Raw genomic sequence first — 19434 nt, forward strand, 5'->3', positions numbered from 1 at the left:
GAAAACATTTCATACTTTATTGCCAATAACAAGTTGAGCTTTCCAGCTTTCACATTAAAATTAGGATTTTGGAAAATCTGTGCCTGCCTCCCTAAGTTTGACAGATGCTTAGAACGTGAATTTATGATGAAGTCAATGGCAATATTAACAAATATAATTATTTTATATTGTGTAAAAAAGGTATGAACATGTCAGTGATTTCCATAGCTCAGCAAACTAATACTTTCCAAATCACTGATGCTTTTTTTTTGTTTTTAGAGACAGTCTTACTTTGTTGCCCTCAGTAGAGTGCTCTGGTGTCATACCTCATGGCAACCTCAAACTCCTGGGCTCCAGTGATTAGGCACCCACCACAACACCCAGCTATTTTTAGAGACAAAGTCTCCATCTGGCTCAGGTTAGTCTCGAACCTGTGAGCTCAGATAATCCACTTGCCTCATTCAGCCTCTCAAGTGCTAGGATTATAAGCACGAACCACCATACCTGGCCTCTGGTGCTTATTGATATAAAATTATGCATGGATTAAAGATCCATTAAAACTGCAGGATGGAATAGTGGATTTTCATGTAAGAGTACAAGAAGGTGATTGAAACAGTTTGAGATCTGTATTGCTACTAGCATTTAAGAAATTACCACTTACTGAGTTTTGGTGTATTTTCAGAGAAGAATATACACAATTATGGGGAACCCCCAAGTTATGAACAAGATAGGTTCTGTAGGTTTGTTCTTAAGTTGAGTTTGTGTGTGCATTGGAATGGGTACATTCACCTATAATAGCATCCGTTTGTAACTGCAGGTCGTAGTCAATGTTTGTAACTGCAGGTCGTAGTCAATGTTTGTAACTTGGGGACTACCTGTATTTGAAAAGGCTACTCCTTTCTTTTTCAGTAGCATATCTGTGTGAGATCAGGTTTTCTTTATGTTCTTCAATCAGAACAACATGGCAGGACTGATTAAATGCAGAAGCAGAAATTGGAATCCAGCTGTCTTTCATTATTTTTTATTAAGGAAAGAGAAAGGAATGAAGGAAGAAAGCGGGGGAAAGAAAAGGAGAAGACAAAGGGAGGAAAAACTTTTTTTTTTTTTTTTTTTGGAGACAAGGTCTCATCTCATTCTGTTGCTGGACTAGAATGCATTGGTATTTTTATAGCTCACAGCCTCAAACTCCTGGGCTTTAAGTGATCTTCCCTCAGCCTTCCAAATAGCTGGAACTCCAGGTATGCACCACCACACTCGGACAATTTTTTGTAGAGGCAGAGTCTCACATTTGTGCTCAGGCTTCTCTCAAACTTCTGAGCTTATCTCCCACTTTTGCCCTCCAAAGTGGTAGAATTATAGGTGTGAGCCACTGTGCCCAGGCCAGCTGTATTTTAAATCAGATATTAAAAATACTTATAAAAAGGACTGGGTGCAGTGGCTCACGCCTATAATTCCAGCCTCTGGGAGGCTGAGGCAGGTGGATTGGTTGAACTCAGGAATTGGAGACCAGCCTGAGCAAGAGCAATACCCGTCTCTAAAAAAAAGTAACCAGGTATTGTGGTAGGTCCCTGTAGTCCCAGTACATGGGAGGATGAGGCAGGAGAATCACTTGAGCCCAAGAGTTTGAGGTTCCTGTGAGCTAAGATGCCATGACATTACCAAGTGTAACAAAGTGAGACTCTGTTTCAAAAAAATAAAATAAAAAGGCCAGTCTTTGTGCTGATTTTTTTTTAAATCTAGTTGTAATTAAATTAATGTTATTTATGTTAATATAATTGGGTTTGTGTTTAACATGATGGATATGTTATATCGAAATAAATGCCTTTGGATAACTGCTGGTTAGTTAATGGAGTACTTAAACCACCTGCTAGGCACTGTTTGTATATGATCTGTTGTCACTATTGTTATAAGACTTGAACAGATGAAAAAATTGAGACTTAGAGAAGATGAAGCTAAAGTAGGATTTCCAGGATTTTTATTTATTATTTTATTTTATTGAGACAGAGTCTTAAGCTGTTGCCCTGATTAGAGCGCTGTCATGTCACAGCTCATAGCAGCCTCCAGCTCTTGGGCTCAAGCAATCCTCTTGCCTCAGTTTTTCTGTTTTTAGTAGAGATGGGGGTCTTACTTTTGCTTAGGCTGTTTTGAACTTGTGAGCTTAAGCAATTCACCTGCCTTGGCCTCCCACAGTGCTGGAATTATAGGCTTGAGCCACCTGGCCCAGCCCTTGGTGTTTCTTTTATGTAAATTTTATAGTAGTAACTTGGTTTGAGAAGGAATGAGTAGGAGTCATTCAAGTGTTTCCCTAGAACTATTGAAATGTACCCCAGAAGTTACACATTAGTATAGCTTTTTATTTTTTTATTTATTGTTTCAGGTTGAGGGTACAAGGAGTTAGGTTACAATTTTTTCATTTGTTAGGTAGAATCCCTTATGTTTGTTTGTTGCCCCCAGAGGTGTGTCATATACCCTAACATTGTGCCCTTTAAGTGGAAGCACACCCCTCCCCCTCCCTTGTTCCCTCACCCCCACTTTGAATTAATATGAGTTTTTCTTTTTTTTGAGACAGAGTTTCACTTTGTCACTCTTGGTAGAGTGCAGTAGCATCATAGCTCACAGCAACCTCCAACTCCTGGGCTTAAGTGATACTCTTGCCTCTGGAGTAGCTGGGACTACAGGCATCTGCCACAAAGCCTGGCTATTTCTTTGTTACAGTTTGGCCAGGGCCAGGTTCGAACCCGCCACCCTCGGTATATGGGGCTGGTGCCCTACTCACTGAGCCACAGGCACCGCCCAGAGTTTTTCTTTCCTATGTGTGTGTTTATTAGGTCTTTTGCTGGCTTAGTTTGTCTTCTCCTTAACTGAACATTTCTTATAGGCAGAGCCTTCATGTTTGCTCTGTCCTAGTAACCTGGCAGACAGCCTAATGTTTCACAAATGTTGATTGGATACGTGGGTAAATACAGTCACCATTAGACTCTGTTTGAGCCCATGCTTATAATTCCAGCACTTTGGAAGGCCTAGACAAGTATATCTCTTGAGGCCAGGAGTTCAAGACCAGCCTGGGCAATACAGTGAAACCCTCCCTACCTCATCTTTATATATTGAATAAGAAAAATCAGCCAGGCATGGTGGTGCACAACTATAATCCCAGCTACATAGGATGCTGAGATAAAAGAATCACGTGAACCCAAGAGTTGGAATCTAAAGTGTGCTATGATCATGCCACTGATGCCACTGGACTTCAGCTGGGGCGAAGAGTGGGACCCTGACTCAAAAAAAAAAAAAAGAAAACAGAGAGAAACACTTTTGGAAAGAAAATAGTGTACATTATTAGTTTATGTTTATGGTTAGCTGCCTATTTGTATCTACATACATTATTATCTTTCTGAAATGGATGACTTTCCAGCCTCTTTCTTTCTTTCTTTCTTTTTTTTTTTTTTTGAGACAGAGCCTCAAACTGTCCCCCTGGGTAGAGTGCCGTGGCATCAAAGTTCACAGCAATCTCCAACTCCTGGGCTCAAGCGAGTCTCTTGCCTTGCCTCCCAAGTAGCTGGGACCACAGGTGCCCACCACAAGGCCCAGCTATTTTTTGGTTGCAGCCGTCATTGTTGTTTTGGCAGGCCTGGGCTGGATTCGAACCCACCACCTTAGGTGTATGTGGCTGGTGCCTTAGCCACTTGAGCCACAGGAGCCGAGCCCAGCCTCTTTATGCTAGAAAGAGTCCTGGAGCCCTTTAAGATTATGAAAACAATCCTCTAATAAATACTTGAAAATCTGCTCTGAGGGAATTGGGTAGGATATAAACATGAACAACCTTTTTGGGGGAGGGGGTAATAAAATCTCCTTTGTGTGTTTATTTACAGGCTCACACCTATAATTCTAGCACTTTGGGAGGCCAAGGTGGAGGCCATTGCTTCTGCTCAGGAGTTCAAGACTAGCCCTAGCAAGAGTAAAACCCCATCTCTACTAAAATAGAAAAACTAGCCAGGTGTTTTGGTGGGTGCCTCTAGTCCCAGCTATTTAGAAAGCTGAGACAGGAGGATTGCTTGAGTCCAAGAGTTTGAGGTTGCTGTGAACTGTGATGCCAAGGCATTCTACCCAAGGTAACAGAGTGAAATTCTGTCTCAAAAAAAAAAAAAAAAAAAAGGCAGTTCAGTGAGGTAGCTGCTGTATTTCATTCCCATTAGAAGTATGGCCTAGCATAATTTTTACTATGTTTTTTTAGTATGCTGATTTCAGATGAACTAGAGCAGCAGTTCTGAACCTGTGGGTTGCAACCCACAGGAACTGTATTAAAGGGTCGCTGCATTAGGAAGGTTGAGAACCACTGAACTAGAGCATTCTATTAGAATTCTGGTAAATATATCATTCATTTTTCATTAGATTCTTATTCCCCATTGTGTGTCTGCTGAGAAAACAAGTGAATTTCTCTAATAGCTTTGTTGAGAAGTAATTTACATACATTAAATTGCACTTATTTAAAGTTTACAGTTTAGTATATCTTGACATGTTTATACCCGTGAAACCATCACCATAACCAAGATAAACATATTTATCACCTCTTAAAAAGTTCCAGCGGCTGCTTTGTATATGTCCTTTAAACTTAACTTTCCCTGTCCCACTTGTCCCAGGCAACAACTGATATCATAAAAAAGTTTCACAAAATGCAAACTAGCTTACATGTATAATGACAGAAAGCAGAGTCTATTTGTTTTTATTACTGATGTTATGAGAACTATCAAGCCTGCCAAAGTATTTCAACTTTTTTGTCTGTTGACCTTTTTTCTGAGTTATCATTGGTGGTCCATAATAGATCACACATAAACTACCAAACAAATTTACTATTATTTGGTAGGAAGCAGCAAGAGCCTTTTGATACTTTACAAAGAGGACACCAAATGACTGACTGCCTCTCCTTACTTACATCTCCTCACATATTCCATGCTTTCATCAAATGTTCTTATATCTTCTTTCCTTTTGTAGGTTGGGCTTTCTCAAGATGTACGTGCTTTTCTTGACCTGAATTTTTTATGTTTTTCTTTGAAACAAAACAAGGGGGTGGCATGTGTGGCTCAAAGGAATAGGCGCCGGCCCCATGTGCCAGAGGTGGCGGGTTCAAATCCAGCCCTGGTCAAAAACTGCAAAAAAAAAAAAAAAAAGGAAAACAAGTATCTGATAATACTTCTGAAATGAACTTTTTTGCCTCCATAGAAATATTAAGAGTGTTTAAGGTGTTAAATCAAAAGGACTTTTTGAGGGGTAGAGAGTAGGGTTTCTAATAATGGATTTTGCTTGTTATCTTCTTTTGTTTGTTTTATTTTTTTCTTTTGTAGAATTGTTTTTTCTTTTTTTCTTCTTATTGAGGTGGTTTTTGGTTTTTATTTTGTTTTTTTGGTCTTAGACCTTATCACTGTGTGGCGTTACCACTGTAAGGATAAAACAGTGAGTTGACTTTGTTTAACCAGTCCTAAAATTGTATTTTTTAAATGATGAGTGGTTTTAGTTTATTTGATGTTGCTGCAAGTTTGTTGAGTTTGCTGCAAGTTTGATGTTAGTTTATTTGATGTTGCTGCAAGTTTTTCTGAGTAATTAAAATCTGCCTTAACTCAGGATAAAGATTTTCTTTTGAGAAATGAGTATTATTTTGAAACATTATAAGCAAAACTAAACACTGTTATTCTTGGGGAATATCTGTGTCTTACTGGAAGCATGTCTGAAATTAAGAGTATTAGTTAAAAGATTCAAAACAGGCTGGGTGAGGTAGCTAAGGTCTGTATTCCTAGCACTCTGGGAAGCTGAGTCAGGTGGATTACTTGAACTCAGGAGTTCGAGACCAGCCTGAGCAAGGAGACCCCTGTCTTTAAAAATAGTCAGGTACTGGGCGGTGCCTATGGCTCAGTGGGTAGGGCGTTGGCCCCATATCCCGAAGGTGGTGGGTTCAAACCCAGCCCTGCCAGCTAAAACAGCAGTGGCAACTGTAACAAAAAATAGCCAGGCCTTGTGGCAAGTGCCTGTAGTCCCAGCTTCTTGGGAGGCTAAGACAAGAGAATCGCTTAAGCCCAAGAGTTTGAGGTTACTGTGAGCTGTGATGTCACAGCACTCTACTGAGGGTGACACACTAAAATTGTCTCAAAAAAAAAAAAAATAGGTACTGTGGCAGGTGCCTATATTCCCATTGAGCCCAAGAACTTATGGTTGCTATGAGCTGTGATGCCATGACACTCTACCAAGGGCAACAGAGTGAAACTCTGTCTCAAAAAAAAAAAAAAAGATTTTAAGTGTGTTCTCAAAATTTGATTTTATAATTTAGAGTGTCTAGTTTTGTAAGTATTAATTGTTTCTAATTCCTATTCTTCTGATACTTGAAGTACCTGTGAAATGAAAGTAAAAGTGAGTTTTGTTGTCCAACATAATTCCAACAGAACCAAGATACTAATTCTTAGACCAGCATCTATATATTCAAGCACATCAATTTAGTAGAAGAAAATATTGAGGAAAACATAAAAGTTTTGACTTACTTTTCCTTTTAAATAGATGAAGAACTTCCTGATTACATTATGGTGATGGTGGCCAACAAGAAAAGTCAGGACCAAATGACAGAGGACCTGTCCCTGTTTCTAGGGAACAACACAATTCGATTCACCGTATGGTATGTTTCTGAATGTCTATGCCTCACAGACTAAAGTTTGGCACAACTTAGTTGCAGCCTTTGGAGTCAGCCAAGACTGGATCCTGGTTCTCCAGCTTGCCTAAGTTTCTCCATCTGTATAATGGGAATAGAAGATCACCTACTTTATTATAGAATTGCTGGGAAGATTACATGAGCTAATATGTGAAAAGAACTTCCAGGTGTGCCTGGCCCGTAGGTGTTCTTAGTATGTGTCAACTGGAATTTTATGTTTCTTTCATAAACTTCATAGCCTTCTGCCTCTTCCCCCAAATCTGATGTATGTTAATTTAAATTGAATTGGCTTCCTATATTACATTATCTAATGAGCTACTTCTTAAGGGGTAAGGGTTTTTATTTTTAGATTTCTTTTTTTGAGTCTCACTCTGTCGCTTGGTTATAGTGTTGTGGCATCATAGCTTATAGCAACCTGAACCTCTTAGACTCATGTAGTCCTCTTGCCTCAGCCTCCTGAGTAGCTGAGACTCCAGGGCACCTGGCTGTTTTTAGTAGAGGTGGAGTCTCTCTTGTGCTCAAGCTGGTCTCTAACTCCTGAGCACAAGTGATCCATCTGCCTTGGCCTTGCAGGGTGATAGGATTATATACATGAGCCATTTTGCCCAACTATTCTTTGAGCTTTTTAAATTTTTAATTTTTTTTTATTTTTAAATTTTGAGATGGAGTCACCTTGGGTAGAGTGCAATGCCATCATAGCTCACAACAGCCTCAAACTTTTGGCTTCAAGCAATCCTCTTGCCTCAGTTTCTAAAGTAGCTGGGAACTACAGGCACCTGCTACGATGCCCAGGTTTTTTTTGTTTGTTTGAGACAGTCTCACTGTATTGAGTAGACTGGAGGGCAGTGGTATCAGCCTAGCTCACAGCAACCTCAAATTCCTGGGTTCAACTAATCCTCCTGCCTCAGCCTCCTGAGTAGCTGGAATTGCAGGTGCCACCACAATGCTCAGCTAATTTTTCTTTTCTTTTTTTCCTTTTTTTTTGCAGTTTTTGGTCAGGGCTGGGTTTGAACCGCCACCTCCAGCATATAGAGCCGGCACCCTACCCCTTTGAGCCACAGGCACCACCTGCAGCTAATTTTTCTATTTTTATTTTTTATTTTTTTGAGACGTTCTCAAGCCGTTACCCTGGGTAGAGTGCTGTGGCATCATAGCTCATAGTAACCTCTAATTCCTCGGCTCAAATGGTCCTCTTGCCTCAGTTTTTCTATTTTTAGTAGAGATGGGGGTCTCACTTTTGCTCAGGCTGGTCTCAAACTCATGAGCTCAGGCTGTCCACCTGCCTTGGCCTCTCAGAGTGCTAGGATTACGTGCATGAGCCACCCCGTCAGCCCCAGCTAGTTTTTTTCTATTTTTAGTAAAAACGGGGTCTTACTCTTCCTCATATAGGTCTCAAACTCTTAAGCTCAACCAGTTCACCTACTTGGGCCTCCCAAAGTGCTAAAATTACCGGCAGCTTTTAAATTTTTTTAAAGTCGTGGCTTCCTTTGACATATATATAAAAATAAGTAAATTTTGGAATTTTAAAGTGGGTAACTTTGTTTTCTAAATTACTATTAAAATTTTGAATTTTTTTTTTCACACCTCATATGTTAGTTGAGAATACTAATTTAAAGCCATAAGATTGAATTTAAGGGCTCGGCACCTCTGGCTCAAGTGGCTAAGGCTCCAGCCACATACACCTAAGGTGGCAGGTTTGAATCCTGCCTGGGCCTGCCAAACAACAATGATGGCTGCAACCAAAAAATAGGCCTTGTGGCGGATGCCTGTGGTCCCAGCTACTTAGGAGGCAGAGGCAGGAGACTCGCTTGAGCCCAGGAATTGGAGGTTGCTGTGAACTGTGATGCCACAGCACTCTACCCAGGGGGACAGTTTGAGGCTCTGTCTCAAAAAAAAAAAAAAAAAAAAAAGATTGAATTTAAGAAGGCCAGGCAGCTTCAGGACCAGGTTTGAGGTAGAATGGGGATAGGTGGCACTAAAGAGGGAGTTGAAGCTGGTTAACTTCTTCCTTTTTCTTTTTCCTTTTTGAGACAGAGTCTCACTATGTCACCCTTGGTAGAGTGCTATGGCATCACAGTTCACAGCAACCTCAAACTCTTGAGCTTAAGCTATTCTCTTGCCTCAGCCTCCTAAGTAGCCGGGGCTACATGTGCCCCCCACCCCAACACTCGGCAATTTTTTTGTTGTAGTTGTCATTGTTTGGTAGGCCTGGGCTGGGTTTGACCATGGCAGCCCTGGTGTATGTGACTGGCTCCCTAGCCACTGAGCTACAGGTACTGAGCTTAACTTCTTGACTTTATGCCAGAGTTTTTTTTTTTTTGAGACAGAGCCTCAAACTGTCCCCCTGGGTAGAGTGCTATGGCATCACAGCTCATAGCAACCTCCAACTCCTGGGCTCAAGCGAGTCTCCTGCCTCTGCCTCCCAAGTAGCTGGGACCATAGGCGCCCGCTGCAACACCTGGCTATTTTTTGGTTGCAGCTGTCGTTGTTTGGTGGGCCCGGGCTGGATTTGAACCTACCACCTTAGGTGTATGTGGCTGGCGCCTTAGCCACTTGAGCCACAAGCACCGAGCCTATGCCAGAGTTTATCTTCAAGGTGTTTTTGCCCCAGCAGACAACCGTATGCTTGACAGCTTTTATACAAAGTCATGTTAAAATTCTGCCCAGAATTCTCTGGTTTATATTGTACTGTTTTTTTTTTTTGGCTGGGACTGGGTTTCAACGTGCCACCTCTGGCATATGGGATTGGTGCCTTACTCTTTTGAGCCATAGGCGCTGCCCTATATTTTACATTTTTGAAGATAATTGTTAGAGTACAGTGCTCCTCATATGTCATGATACACTCACTGCTTCAGTCTTTTTTTTTTTTTTTTTTTTTTTAGCGGCAGGGTCTTACTTTGTCACCCTCGGTAGTGTCTTGTGGCGTCACTGCTCACAGCAACCTCCAGCTCTTGGGCTTAGGTGGTTCTATTGCCTCAGCCTCCTGAGCAGCTGGGATTACAGGTGCCTGCCACAACGCCTGGCTTTTTTTTTGGCCAGGGTCGGGTTTGAACCCACCACCTCAGGTATATGGGACTGGTGCCCTACTCCTTTGAGCCACAGGTGCCGCCCATGCCTGGCTATTGTTGTTGTTGCAGTTTGGCTGGGGCTGAATTTGAACCCACCAGCCTTGGTATATGGGGCTGGTGCCCTACTCACTGAGCCACAGGTACCCTGCTTCAGTTTTGCTGATCTAACTCATGTGTGTTACAGTTTGTCTCTGAAGCTTAGGGCCCTCCCCCCCAAAAAAAAAGAAAAGAAAGAAGACCTTAGTTCATCCTTTGGATCATGCTTGGTTTGAGTCCAGCTAATGTAAGATAGGAGAGTGACCTACAGGATTTTTTTTGTCAGATAACTTAAACCATGTAGACTACTAACTGAATCTGAATTAATTAATTAATTTATTTTTTTTGAGACAGAGTCTTATTATGTCTCCCCTTAGTAGAGTGCTATGGTGTCACAGCTCACAGCAACCTCAAACTCTTGGGCTTACACAGTTTTTTTGCCTCAGCCTCTCAGATAGCTGGGACTACAGGCGCCCCCTCAATGCTTGGCTGTTTTTTTGTTGCAGTTGTCATTGTGTTTAGCAGGCCCAGGCCAGGTTCCAATCCACCAGCCCTGGTATATGTGGCCGGCACCCTAATCACTGAGATACAGGAGCCGGGCCTATTTATTTTTGAGATACTGTCCCACTCTTTCCTACCACTAGCTGTTGGCATCGGGGGATAGGTAGGAACCTACATTATGCCCCTCCTCTTAAGAAAGGCTCCACAGATGGACTGGCATTTCCTTTTTTTTTTTGAGACTGAGTACAGTGATGTCATCACAGCTCATTACAACCTCAAACTCCTAGGCTCAGGTGATCTTCCTGCTTCAGTATTCAGGATTACAGGCATGTACCACCATGTTAAGTTTTCTGGTTTTTTGTAGAGATGGGGTCTGGCTCTTGCTCAGGCTGATCTCAAACTACTGAGTTCGAGCATTGTTTTGCCTTGGTCTCTCAGAATGCTAGATTAGAGGTGTCCGCTACTATGCTTGGCCTGAGTCTGGATTTAAAACCAAATTAATTTAACTTTTTCTTCTTGCCATATATTGAGGTGTGTGGTTTTTTTTGTTTGTTTGTTTTTTCCTGTAGTTTTTGGCCACAGCAGGGTTCGAACCCACCACCTACAGCATATGGGGCCAGCGCCCTACTCCTTTGAGCCACAGGCGCCACCCATAAATTGAGTTTTTTAATGTGTACTGATGCAAGGGTTGATATGTCTCCATTTTGGCACTTTGCTTTCCTAAGTTAAGCTTTTATTAACAGGTCGAGTATTGTGGGTCACACCTGTAATCCTAGAACTCTGGGAGACCAAGGTGGGTGTATCGTTTAGAGTTCAGGAGTTCAAGACCAGCCTGAACAAGAGTAAAACTGCATTTTTAAAAATAGCTAGATGTAGGCCAGGTGCGGTGGCTCACATGTGCAATCCTAGTACTCTGGGAGGCCAAAGCGGGTGGATTGCCTGAGCTTCACAGTTTCAAGACTAGCCTGAGACAGAGTGAGACCTCTTCTCTAAAACTAGCCGGGCATTGTATTGGTTGCCTGTAGTCCAAGTTACTTGGGACATTGAGGCAAGAGAATCGCTTAAGCCCAGGAGTTTGAGGTTGCTCTAAGCTATGATGCCATGGCACTGTACTGGGATGACAAAGTGAGACTCTGTCTCAAAAAAAAAAAAAAGAATTTATTAACACCAACCCCAAACAGACTGTCATAATTCTTTGGAGCCCTGAAATAATTGTGTTCATGGGGACAGTGGCATGTTACTAGGTTCTCATTGAAAGAAAACTAATGAGATTTCTAAGGTGCTTTCAGGAGGAACCACCTCTTAGAAGGAAAGTAAAGCAAATTTGCTTTGTCTATAACTACTAAAATAGGTTACATTATAAGCAAGGTTGTGGCCTGTGTTTGCTTATAGAATTAGTTTGAAAAAAATAGTTATGGCTTGGCGCCTGTGGCTCAAGTGGCTAAGGCGTGAGACATACACCTAAGGTCGCAGGTTCAAATCCAGCCCGGGCCTGCCAAACAATAATGACGGCTGCAACCAAAAAATAGCCGGGCGTTGTGGCGGGCACCTGTGGTCCCAGCTACTTGGGAGGCTGAGTCAGGAGACTCGCTTGAGCCCAGGAGTTGGGGGTTGCTGTTAGCTGTGATGCCATGGCACTCTACCCAAGGGGACAGCTTGAGGCTCTTTCTCAAAAAAAAAAATAAAAGAAAAGAAAAAAATAGTTATAATGAAATGGTATGGTATATTTGGAAATTACTGATAATTTTTTCACCTCTTGGAATTACATTGTTTAAGAAACCACGTAAGTAGGTAAAATGGATAGTGTGCTTAAATAATTATAATAATAAATGATATTTTACGTTTTTGATGTTAATCTTACTGTAAGCTACAGTTGAGTCTTTCTTCAGGAAACAAGGTGACATTTTATGTAGAGTAAGACTCTGGTCAAATATTCTTGCCATTATATTTGTAGAGGCTAGATGTTGAAATGAGTGGGGAAAAAATGTGATTTTTAATTGACTTACACAGTATTCATATAAAACTTTTTTAAAAAATGATCTTTGAAAGTAATTTTAATACCATGTACTCATTAGATATTATTTAACTGTATGCATCTGGATAAAATGTCATCAGATTTGGAGTGGCACTTCAGATAAGATTGTTCTTAAGGGAAGCTTTATTTTTGAATTTGTTTTGTTTTTTAGGCTTCATGGTGTATTAGATAAACTTCGCTCTGTGACAACTGGTAAGACTTTGTATTTCTGCTTGCTATAATATGATTTGTTTCTTTTAAAAGTCATTCTTAGTGCTTTAGAAAAAACTTAAGTTTGAAAACTGGTTCATTTGAACTTTCTAGGAAACATATTTTTATGATTCAAGAGCAGTAATTTTAATATAATTTTAATATGTTTAACCAATGGAGAGGGAGCAGCGTGATTTATCCTAAGGAAATGCCTCAAGGATGTTTCGGGATAGTATAATTGTAAATTAAAAGTCTAGTAATAAATTGTCCTATTACGCTATATGGAATAATGTTCAGCTATTAAAAGTAATGTGGAAGAGGCGGCACCCATAGCTTAGTGGGTAGGGCACTGGCCGCATACACCCAGGTGGGTTCTAACACAGCCTGGGCCAGCTAAACAGCAATGACCACTGCAACAACAACAACAAAAATAGCTGGGTGTTGTGGCAGGCACCTGTAGTCCCAGATACTTGGGAGGCTGAGGCAAGAGAATCGCTTAAGCCCAAGAGTTGGAGGTTGCTATGAGCTATAACGCCACAGCACTTTACCGAGGGCAACATAGTAAGACTCTGTCTCAAAAAAAAAAGTAATGTGGAAGAATAGCACGAGAATATATATACATGATATGTGTTAGTTTCACAAAATGTATATGTATACTCTTCCCCCAAAAAATCACATTTGAGATAATTGATGGTTTTTATTTGTATTTTCAGAATGTTCTACAATAAAACCTTTATTGCTGTTGAATTGGTGATATGGGAGGAAAAAGTTTAAAATAATGAAAACAGATTAAAAGGACTGTGTTTTCCTTTTCAGAACCCTCTAGTCTAAAATCTTCTGATACTAACATCTTTGATAGCAGTGTGCCTTCAAACAAGAGCAATTTCAGTCGGGGAGATGAAAGAAGGCATGAAGCTGCAGTGCCACCTCTTACCATTTCTAACAGCAGACCTGAAAAAAGAAATTCCAGAGTTTCTACCAGTTCACAGGAGCAGAAAACCACTAATGTCAGGTAAAAGTCCTGCGAAGACCTGTGACATTTACATTAATTTTCTATCTTTCAGTTGCTCTTTTTAACAGTTTTATTGTGCCCCCCCCCGCAAGACCCAAGCATTCACACCTATGTTTTCAGCAATTTTTAGAAATTGTGAAATGATCATATTTCTGAATGAAATAATGGATAAGACCTAAGTATAATTTCTTTTATCTCAAATGTAGTAAATTAAAGTTTAAGGAAACTACAATTTCAAACTAGTTTTTTGTCTTTTTTTCTTGAAACAGAATCTCACTTTGTCCTCCTGGTACAAGCAGTCCTCTTGCCTCATCTTCCTCAGTAGCTGGGATTATAGGTGTCTGCCACACACCCTGAGTGAGATAGATAGATAGATTTTTTTTTTCTTTTTTTTAGAGACAGGGTTTTACTGTTGCTCAGGCTGGTCTCCAACTCCTAAGCTCAAGCAGTTCACCTGCCTCAGTCTCCCAGAGTGCTAGGATTACAGGGGTGAGCCTCTACCCCTGGTCCTGGGGTTTTATATGTTTCTTTATTTGTTTTTTGTTTTTGTTTTTGTTTTTGTTTTGAGACAAGAGTCTCATGCTGTCACCCTAGGTAGAGCATGAGGGCCTTGGTGTCATAACTACAGCAACCTCAAACTTTTGGGGTCAAGTGATCTTCAGCCTCCCATGTTGCTGGGAGTATAGGTGCTAGCCACAACAATGCCCAGCTAGTTTTTCTATTTTTAGTAGACAGGGTCTCAAACTTCTGAGCTCATGCAATCTGCCTGCCTCAGCTTCCCATGGTGTTGAGATTAAGGCATGAGCCACCTCAAAGTAGTTTTCAGTGAAATCCGTAATGGGTGTATCCATGTTTCATTAAAACTTTTTTTTTTTGAGACAGAGTCTCACTTTGTCACCCTTGGTAGAGTGCCATGTTTAGCTCACAGCAACCTCCAACTCTTGGGCTCAATTAATTCTCTTGCCTCAGACGTCCAAGTAGCTGGGAGTATAAGCGTCCACCACAGTGCCTGGCTGTATTTAGAGACAAGATTTCACTCTAACCCAGGCCGGTGTCAAATCTGTGAGCTCAGGCAATCCACCTACCTTGGCCTCCCAGAGTCCTAAGATTACAGGCGTGAGCCACTGCGCCCGGCCTTAAAGTAAACATTACTTAAAGATTCGGAGATAATTGCTCTAATTTAGTTGTACTGTGTCTTGTTCATTTTTTAAATAGACAGACTTATGATGATGGAGCTGCAACCCGACTGATGTCAACAGTAAAACCTTTGAGGGAGCCAGCACCTTCTGAAGATGTGATTGATATTAAGCCAGAACCAGATGATCTCATTGATGAAGACCTCAATTTTGTCCAGGAGAATTCTTTATCTCAGAAGAAACCTACAGTGACTCTTACCTATGGTTCTTCTCGCCCTTCTATTGAAATATATCGACCACCTGCAAGTCGAAATGCAGACTGTGGTGTTCATTTAAACAGGATGCAATTTCAACAGCAGCAAAACAGTATTCATGCTGCCAAGCAACTTGATATACAAAACAGCCGGGTGTATGAAGCAGGACATTTGTGTGAACCAGAAATGCTTAATAGCTTAGAAGAGACTTATAGCCCCTTTTTTAGAAACAACTCAGAAAAAATGAGTATTGAGGTTTGTATACTTTTAAATTCTGGCTAGCTAGGCTGAAAATTGGCATTTCTTGATACCAAATACTGTGTAAAGTAACTGAACATACATTGCAGATTACTCTAAACTGATTTATTGGCTGCTTTGTGTGATACATACTAGACAGATTTTCCTCTTCATTGCTGGCTCTTAAGAGTTTTTTCCTGTCACGTCTGTATACCTTGTTAGGATTTCTAGCCTTAGAGAGTTTTAACCTTACATTTGGTTGGGGATGGGAGGGGTTAGGTCACTTTTAGATTGTTTATGGTAATTGGTAGTAAGTAACCAAGTAACTCCAATTTATTTTCTTTTTTTATTAAATCATAGCTGTGTACATTAATGCAATCATGGGGTACAATGTACTGGTTTTATATACAATTTGAAATATTTTCATCAAACTGGTTAACATAGCCTTCACGGCATTTTCTTAGTTATTGTGTTTAGACATTTATATTCTACACCTAGTAAATTTCACGTACCCTTGTAAGATGCACCATAGGTGTGGTCCCTCCAATTTATTTTCTTGTTAGTGCTATATGCAACTGTTAATAAAAATGAATGTAAAGGTCTAATTTTTGTTTTATCTAAATGTTGGCTACTTGGGATAATATATTTTTTACAAAAAAATAATACCCTGTGAATTCTTAACATTACTGGCTTTTTCTTAACATGAAAAAATGTTTTGTGGTAGAACTTTTATTATTTTCTGAGATTGGGTTAAGCATAAATTTATCTGATTGCAGGACGAAAACTTTCGAAAGAGAAAGTTGCCTGTGGTAAGTTCAGTTGTTAAAGTAAAAAAATTTAATCATGATGGAGAAGAGGAGGAAGAAGATGATGATTATGGGTCCCGAACAGGCGGCGTCTCCAGCAGTGTGTCTGTGCCAGCAAAGCCTGAAAGGAGGTACCTGACCATAGCTGTAAATTAATCTTTAACTGCCTGATGGAGTGTCTTAGGTTTCTTGAAGAGGATAATCGTGACAATGAAAATTTAATGTAATAACACATAAGACTTTTCCATTGGCACATATTAATGAGAGAAATGTTGAGTTCAACCTTGGAGAGGATTGCTGAGAGTAGTATTGGGTTATTAAGTGTGAAATGTCCAATTTCCTTAATTATTAAGTTTGATAGTTGATATCTTTTTTTGAAACAGAGTCTTATTCTATTGCCCAGGATAGAGTACTATGACATAAAAGCTCACAGCAACCTCAAAGTCTTGGGCTTGAGCAATCCTTTTTGCCTTAGCCTCCAGAGTAACTAGGACCATAAGTGCCTGCCACAAGGCCTGGCTAGTTTCTCTATTGAGTTTTTAGTAGATAAAAGGTCTCTTTCCCAGGCTAGTCTCTCTGAGTTCAAGGAATCTACCCAACTCAGCCTCACACAGTGCCTGGATTCAGGTGTGAGCCACTGTACCTGACCATCTTTGACATTTTACTTTGGTACTTCTTGTTTTTTATTGTGAAGGTACATCTTATTCTTTTTTATTTATTTATTTTAAGACAGAGTCTTATTTTGTTGCCCTTGGTAGAGTGCCTTGGCACATTACATCTCACAGCAACCTCAAACTCTTAAGCTTGAGTGATTCTCTTGCCTCAGCCACCCAAGTAGCTGGGACTACAGGCATCCACCACAATGCCCAGCTATTTTTTTGTTGCAGTTGTCATTGTTTTTTTTTTTGTTTGTTTGTTTGCGGTTTTTGGCCAGGGCTGGGTTTGAACCCACTACCTCCGGCATATGGGGCCAGTGCCCTACTCCTTTGAGCCACAGGCGCCACCTGCAGTTGTCAATGTTGTTTTGTAGGCCCAGGCTGTGTTGGAACCCACCAGCCTCCCTTACGTGGCTGGACTTCCTAGCCGCTGAGCTACAGACGCCAAGCCTACATTTTCATTGTTTAAAATGCATGTTTTGGCTTGTGATTATCTTTCAAATTTTTTTTAAGAGCAATTTTTGTGAAACCTTAGATCAAAAATTGGTGTTTCTTTTAATATGAATCAGTGTAGCTCAAGACAGCTCAGAATATCAATAAAGTGTTTGGGAAGGATGTGACTAATGAATACACAGTATGTAGATGGTTTGAGAAGTTCTGTTTTAGTGATTTTAATCTTGAAAATGAATTGTGTGGGCAATCTGAGACCAAGGTGGATAATGGTGAGCTAAACGCTGTAGTGGAAATGAATCCTCAACCCAAGCATGAATTAGCAGCAAGGTTTGATGTTACTATTCTAATAATATTGGACCATTTGAAACAAATGTGCAAGGTAAAGAAGCTGGATAAATGGATTCCACATGAATAAACAAGGGTCAGAAGAGAAATCACCTCAAAAACTTGCCTTTCGTTGTCATGACATAAAAGCCATTTCTACATAATACTGTCATGTATGGTGAAAAATGTATTCTTTTTGATAGTCACAAGTGTTTGACACAATGGTTGGATAGAGATGAAGCTTTGAAACACGGCCTAAAACTGAATGTCCATCGAAAAAAACAATGGTATTTGGTGGTCCAGTGCTGGTATCTACAGCAGCATCATGAAACTTGATCAGGTGGCTAAGGCACCAGCCACATACACCTAAGGTGGCAGGTTCAAATTCAGCCCGGGCCTACCAAACAACAATGACGGCTGCAACCAAAAAATAGCCAGGCATTGTGGTGGGTGCCTGTGGTCCCAGCTACTTGGGAGGCTGAGACAGGAGACTCACTTGAGCCCAGGAGTTGGAGGTTGCTGTGAGCTGTGATGCCATGGCACTCTACCCAGGGTGACAGCTTGAGGCTGTGTCTCAAAAAAAAAAAAAGAAAGAAACTTGATCAGGTGATAACAGTGGATGTCTTCTGCAACTGGTTGGAGAACATGATGAGGACGCTTGGGATCAACCTTTAGGCAGAGAATAATACCGGTAGGCATTCAAACAAGATAATTGGTGGGAATGAGCCCTAAAGGGCTCAATACAAGATGTTCACGTTGTTGGAACACCGTTTCTGAGCACTCTGCAGTCATAGCATTAGAGGGTTAAGCCGCTGAGGTTGGTCAGTGTAGACTGGCCGGTCTCGCAAGCCATCACTGTTGCACAGTGCTGCTCAAATTACAGAAGCTGGAATAGGAAACTCTTTGTCATGCATCCTATGTTACCAGACCTTGTACCAACTGTCTATCACTTCTTCTAGGCTTTGGACTACTTTGTGCAGGAAAAAAATACTCAATGTTCAGTAAGATGTGGAAAACTCCTCTCAGGATTTCACTGACCTTGATCTCCAGCCTTCATTGCTAATGGCATAAATAAGCTACTATTAGGATGGCCAAACTATATTGATAGTTTAGGTGCATACTTTGATTCATTGCACTGCTTGTTTTAGATTAGATAAACTTTTGGTTCAAAATTGGACAGTTTAGATTTAATGTCCTAATAACATTTAATACGATGGGAGGGGAGAAAACATTGTTTCAGATTCATTATTTCTAAAAGTTAAAAGGCTGCAGTCTTTAGAAGTGACAGTCTGTTAAAAATCTAGAAAAGGCTGTAGTAGAGATATAATCCATGGCTAGCATTTAAAGAACTGAAATTTAATAAAAATAACTAACTTCTTTCAACTTTTTAGACCTTCTCTTCCACCTTCTAAACAAGCCAACAAGAATCTGATTTTGAAGGCTATATCTGAAGCTCAAGAATCTGTAACAAAAACAACTAACTATTCTACAGGTAAATTAAATGTATTGACATTTACATTGAGTAGAAAATTTCCGTAATTCTTGAGTAAGTTGAAAGTGCTTGCTTCCAGATTTGTGGTAAAATTAAGGTACCTGCCAGACCAAGATAAAGTTCCTCCTCAGAATGGTTTTAAAAGGAGATTTGGGCTGGGTGAGGTAGCTCATCCCTGTAATTATAGCACTCTTGCAGGCTGAGGTGGGTAGATTGCTTGAGCTCAAGAGTTTGAGAACAGCCTGAGCAAGAGCGAGACTCTGTCTCTACTAAAAACAGAAAAACTGGTCAGGCATGGTGGTGTACACCAGTAGTCCCAGCTGTTTGGAAGTTTGAGGTGAGAGGAGTTTGGGGTTGATGTAAGCTGTGATAGTGCCATGGAACTTTGCTCATGATGACCGAGTGAGACTCTTGACAAAAAAAATTAAAACACAGAGGGAGATTTGACCATTAGCTGTCAGTGCAGTTTAGTTCTTTGAGCACCACGTAATTAATGCCTTTTATTCCTTCTTTCCAATATGTGTAAAATACATAATAAAAATTTTAAAGAGTGGCTCGGCGCCTATAGCTC

General features: G+C 40.5%; 1 protein-coding gene across 5 annotated transcripts in view; it reads left to right on the forward strand.

Annotated features, from left to right (window-relative positions):
• Nucleotides 1–19434, forward strand: part of ZC3H14 (zinc finger CCCH-type containing 14) — a 58906-nt gene that overhangs the window by 3079 nt on the left and 36393 nt on the right. For all 5 annotated transcript variants that reach the window (XM_003786969.3, XM_023511530.1, XM_023511533.1 and 2 more), the window contains exons 3-8: nt 6517–6631; nt 12456–12496; nt 13310–13505; nt 14721–15150; nt 15909–16069; nt 18763–18863. In XM_003786969.3, coding sequence (XP_003787017.1) covers nt 6517–6631; nt 12456–12496; nt 13310–13505; nt 14721–15150; nt 15909–16069; nt 18763–18863 — 1044 coding nt within the window. The remainder of the gene's footprint in view (nt 1–6516; nt 6632–12455; nt 12497–13309; nt 13506–14720; nt 15151–15908; nt 16070–18762; nt 18864–19434) is intronic.

The sequence above is a fragment of the Otolemur garnettii genome, unplaced genomic scaffold (genome assembly GCF_000181295.1).
Source record: "Otolemur garnettii isolate 467f Iridium unplaced genomic scaffold, OtoGar3 scaffold00020, whole genome shotgun sequence".
Lineage (NCBI taxonomy): Eukaryota > Metazoa > Chordata > Mammalia > Primates > Galagidae > Otolemur > Otolemur garnettii.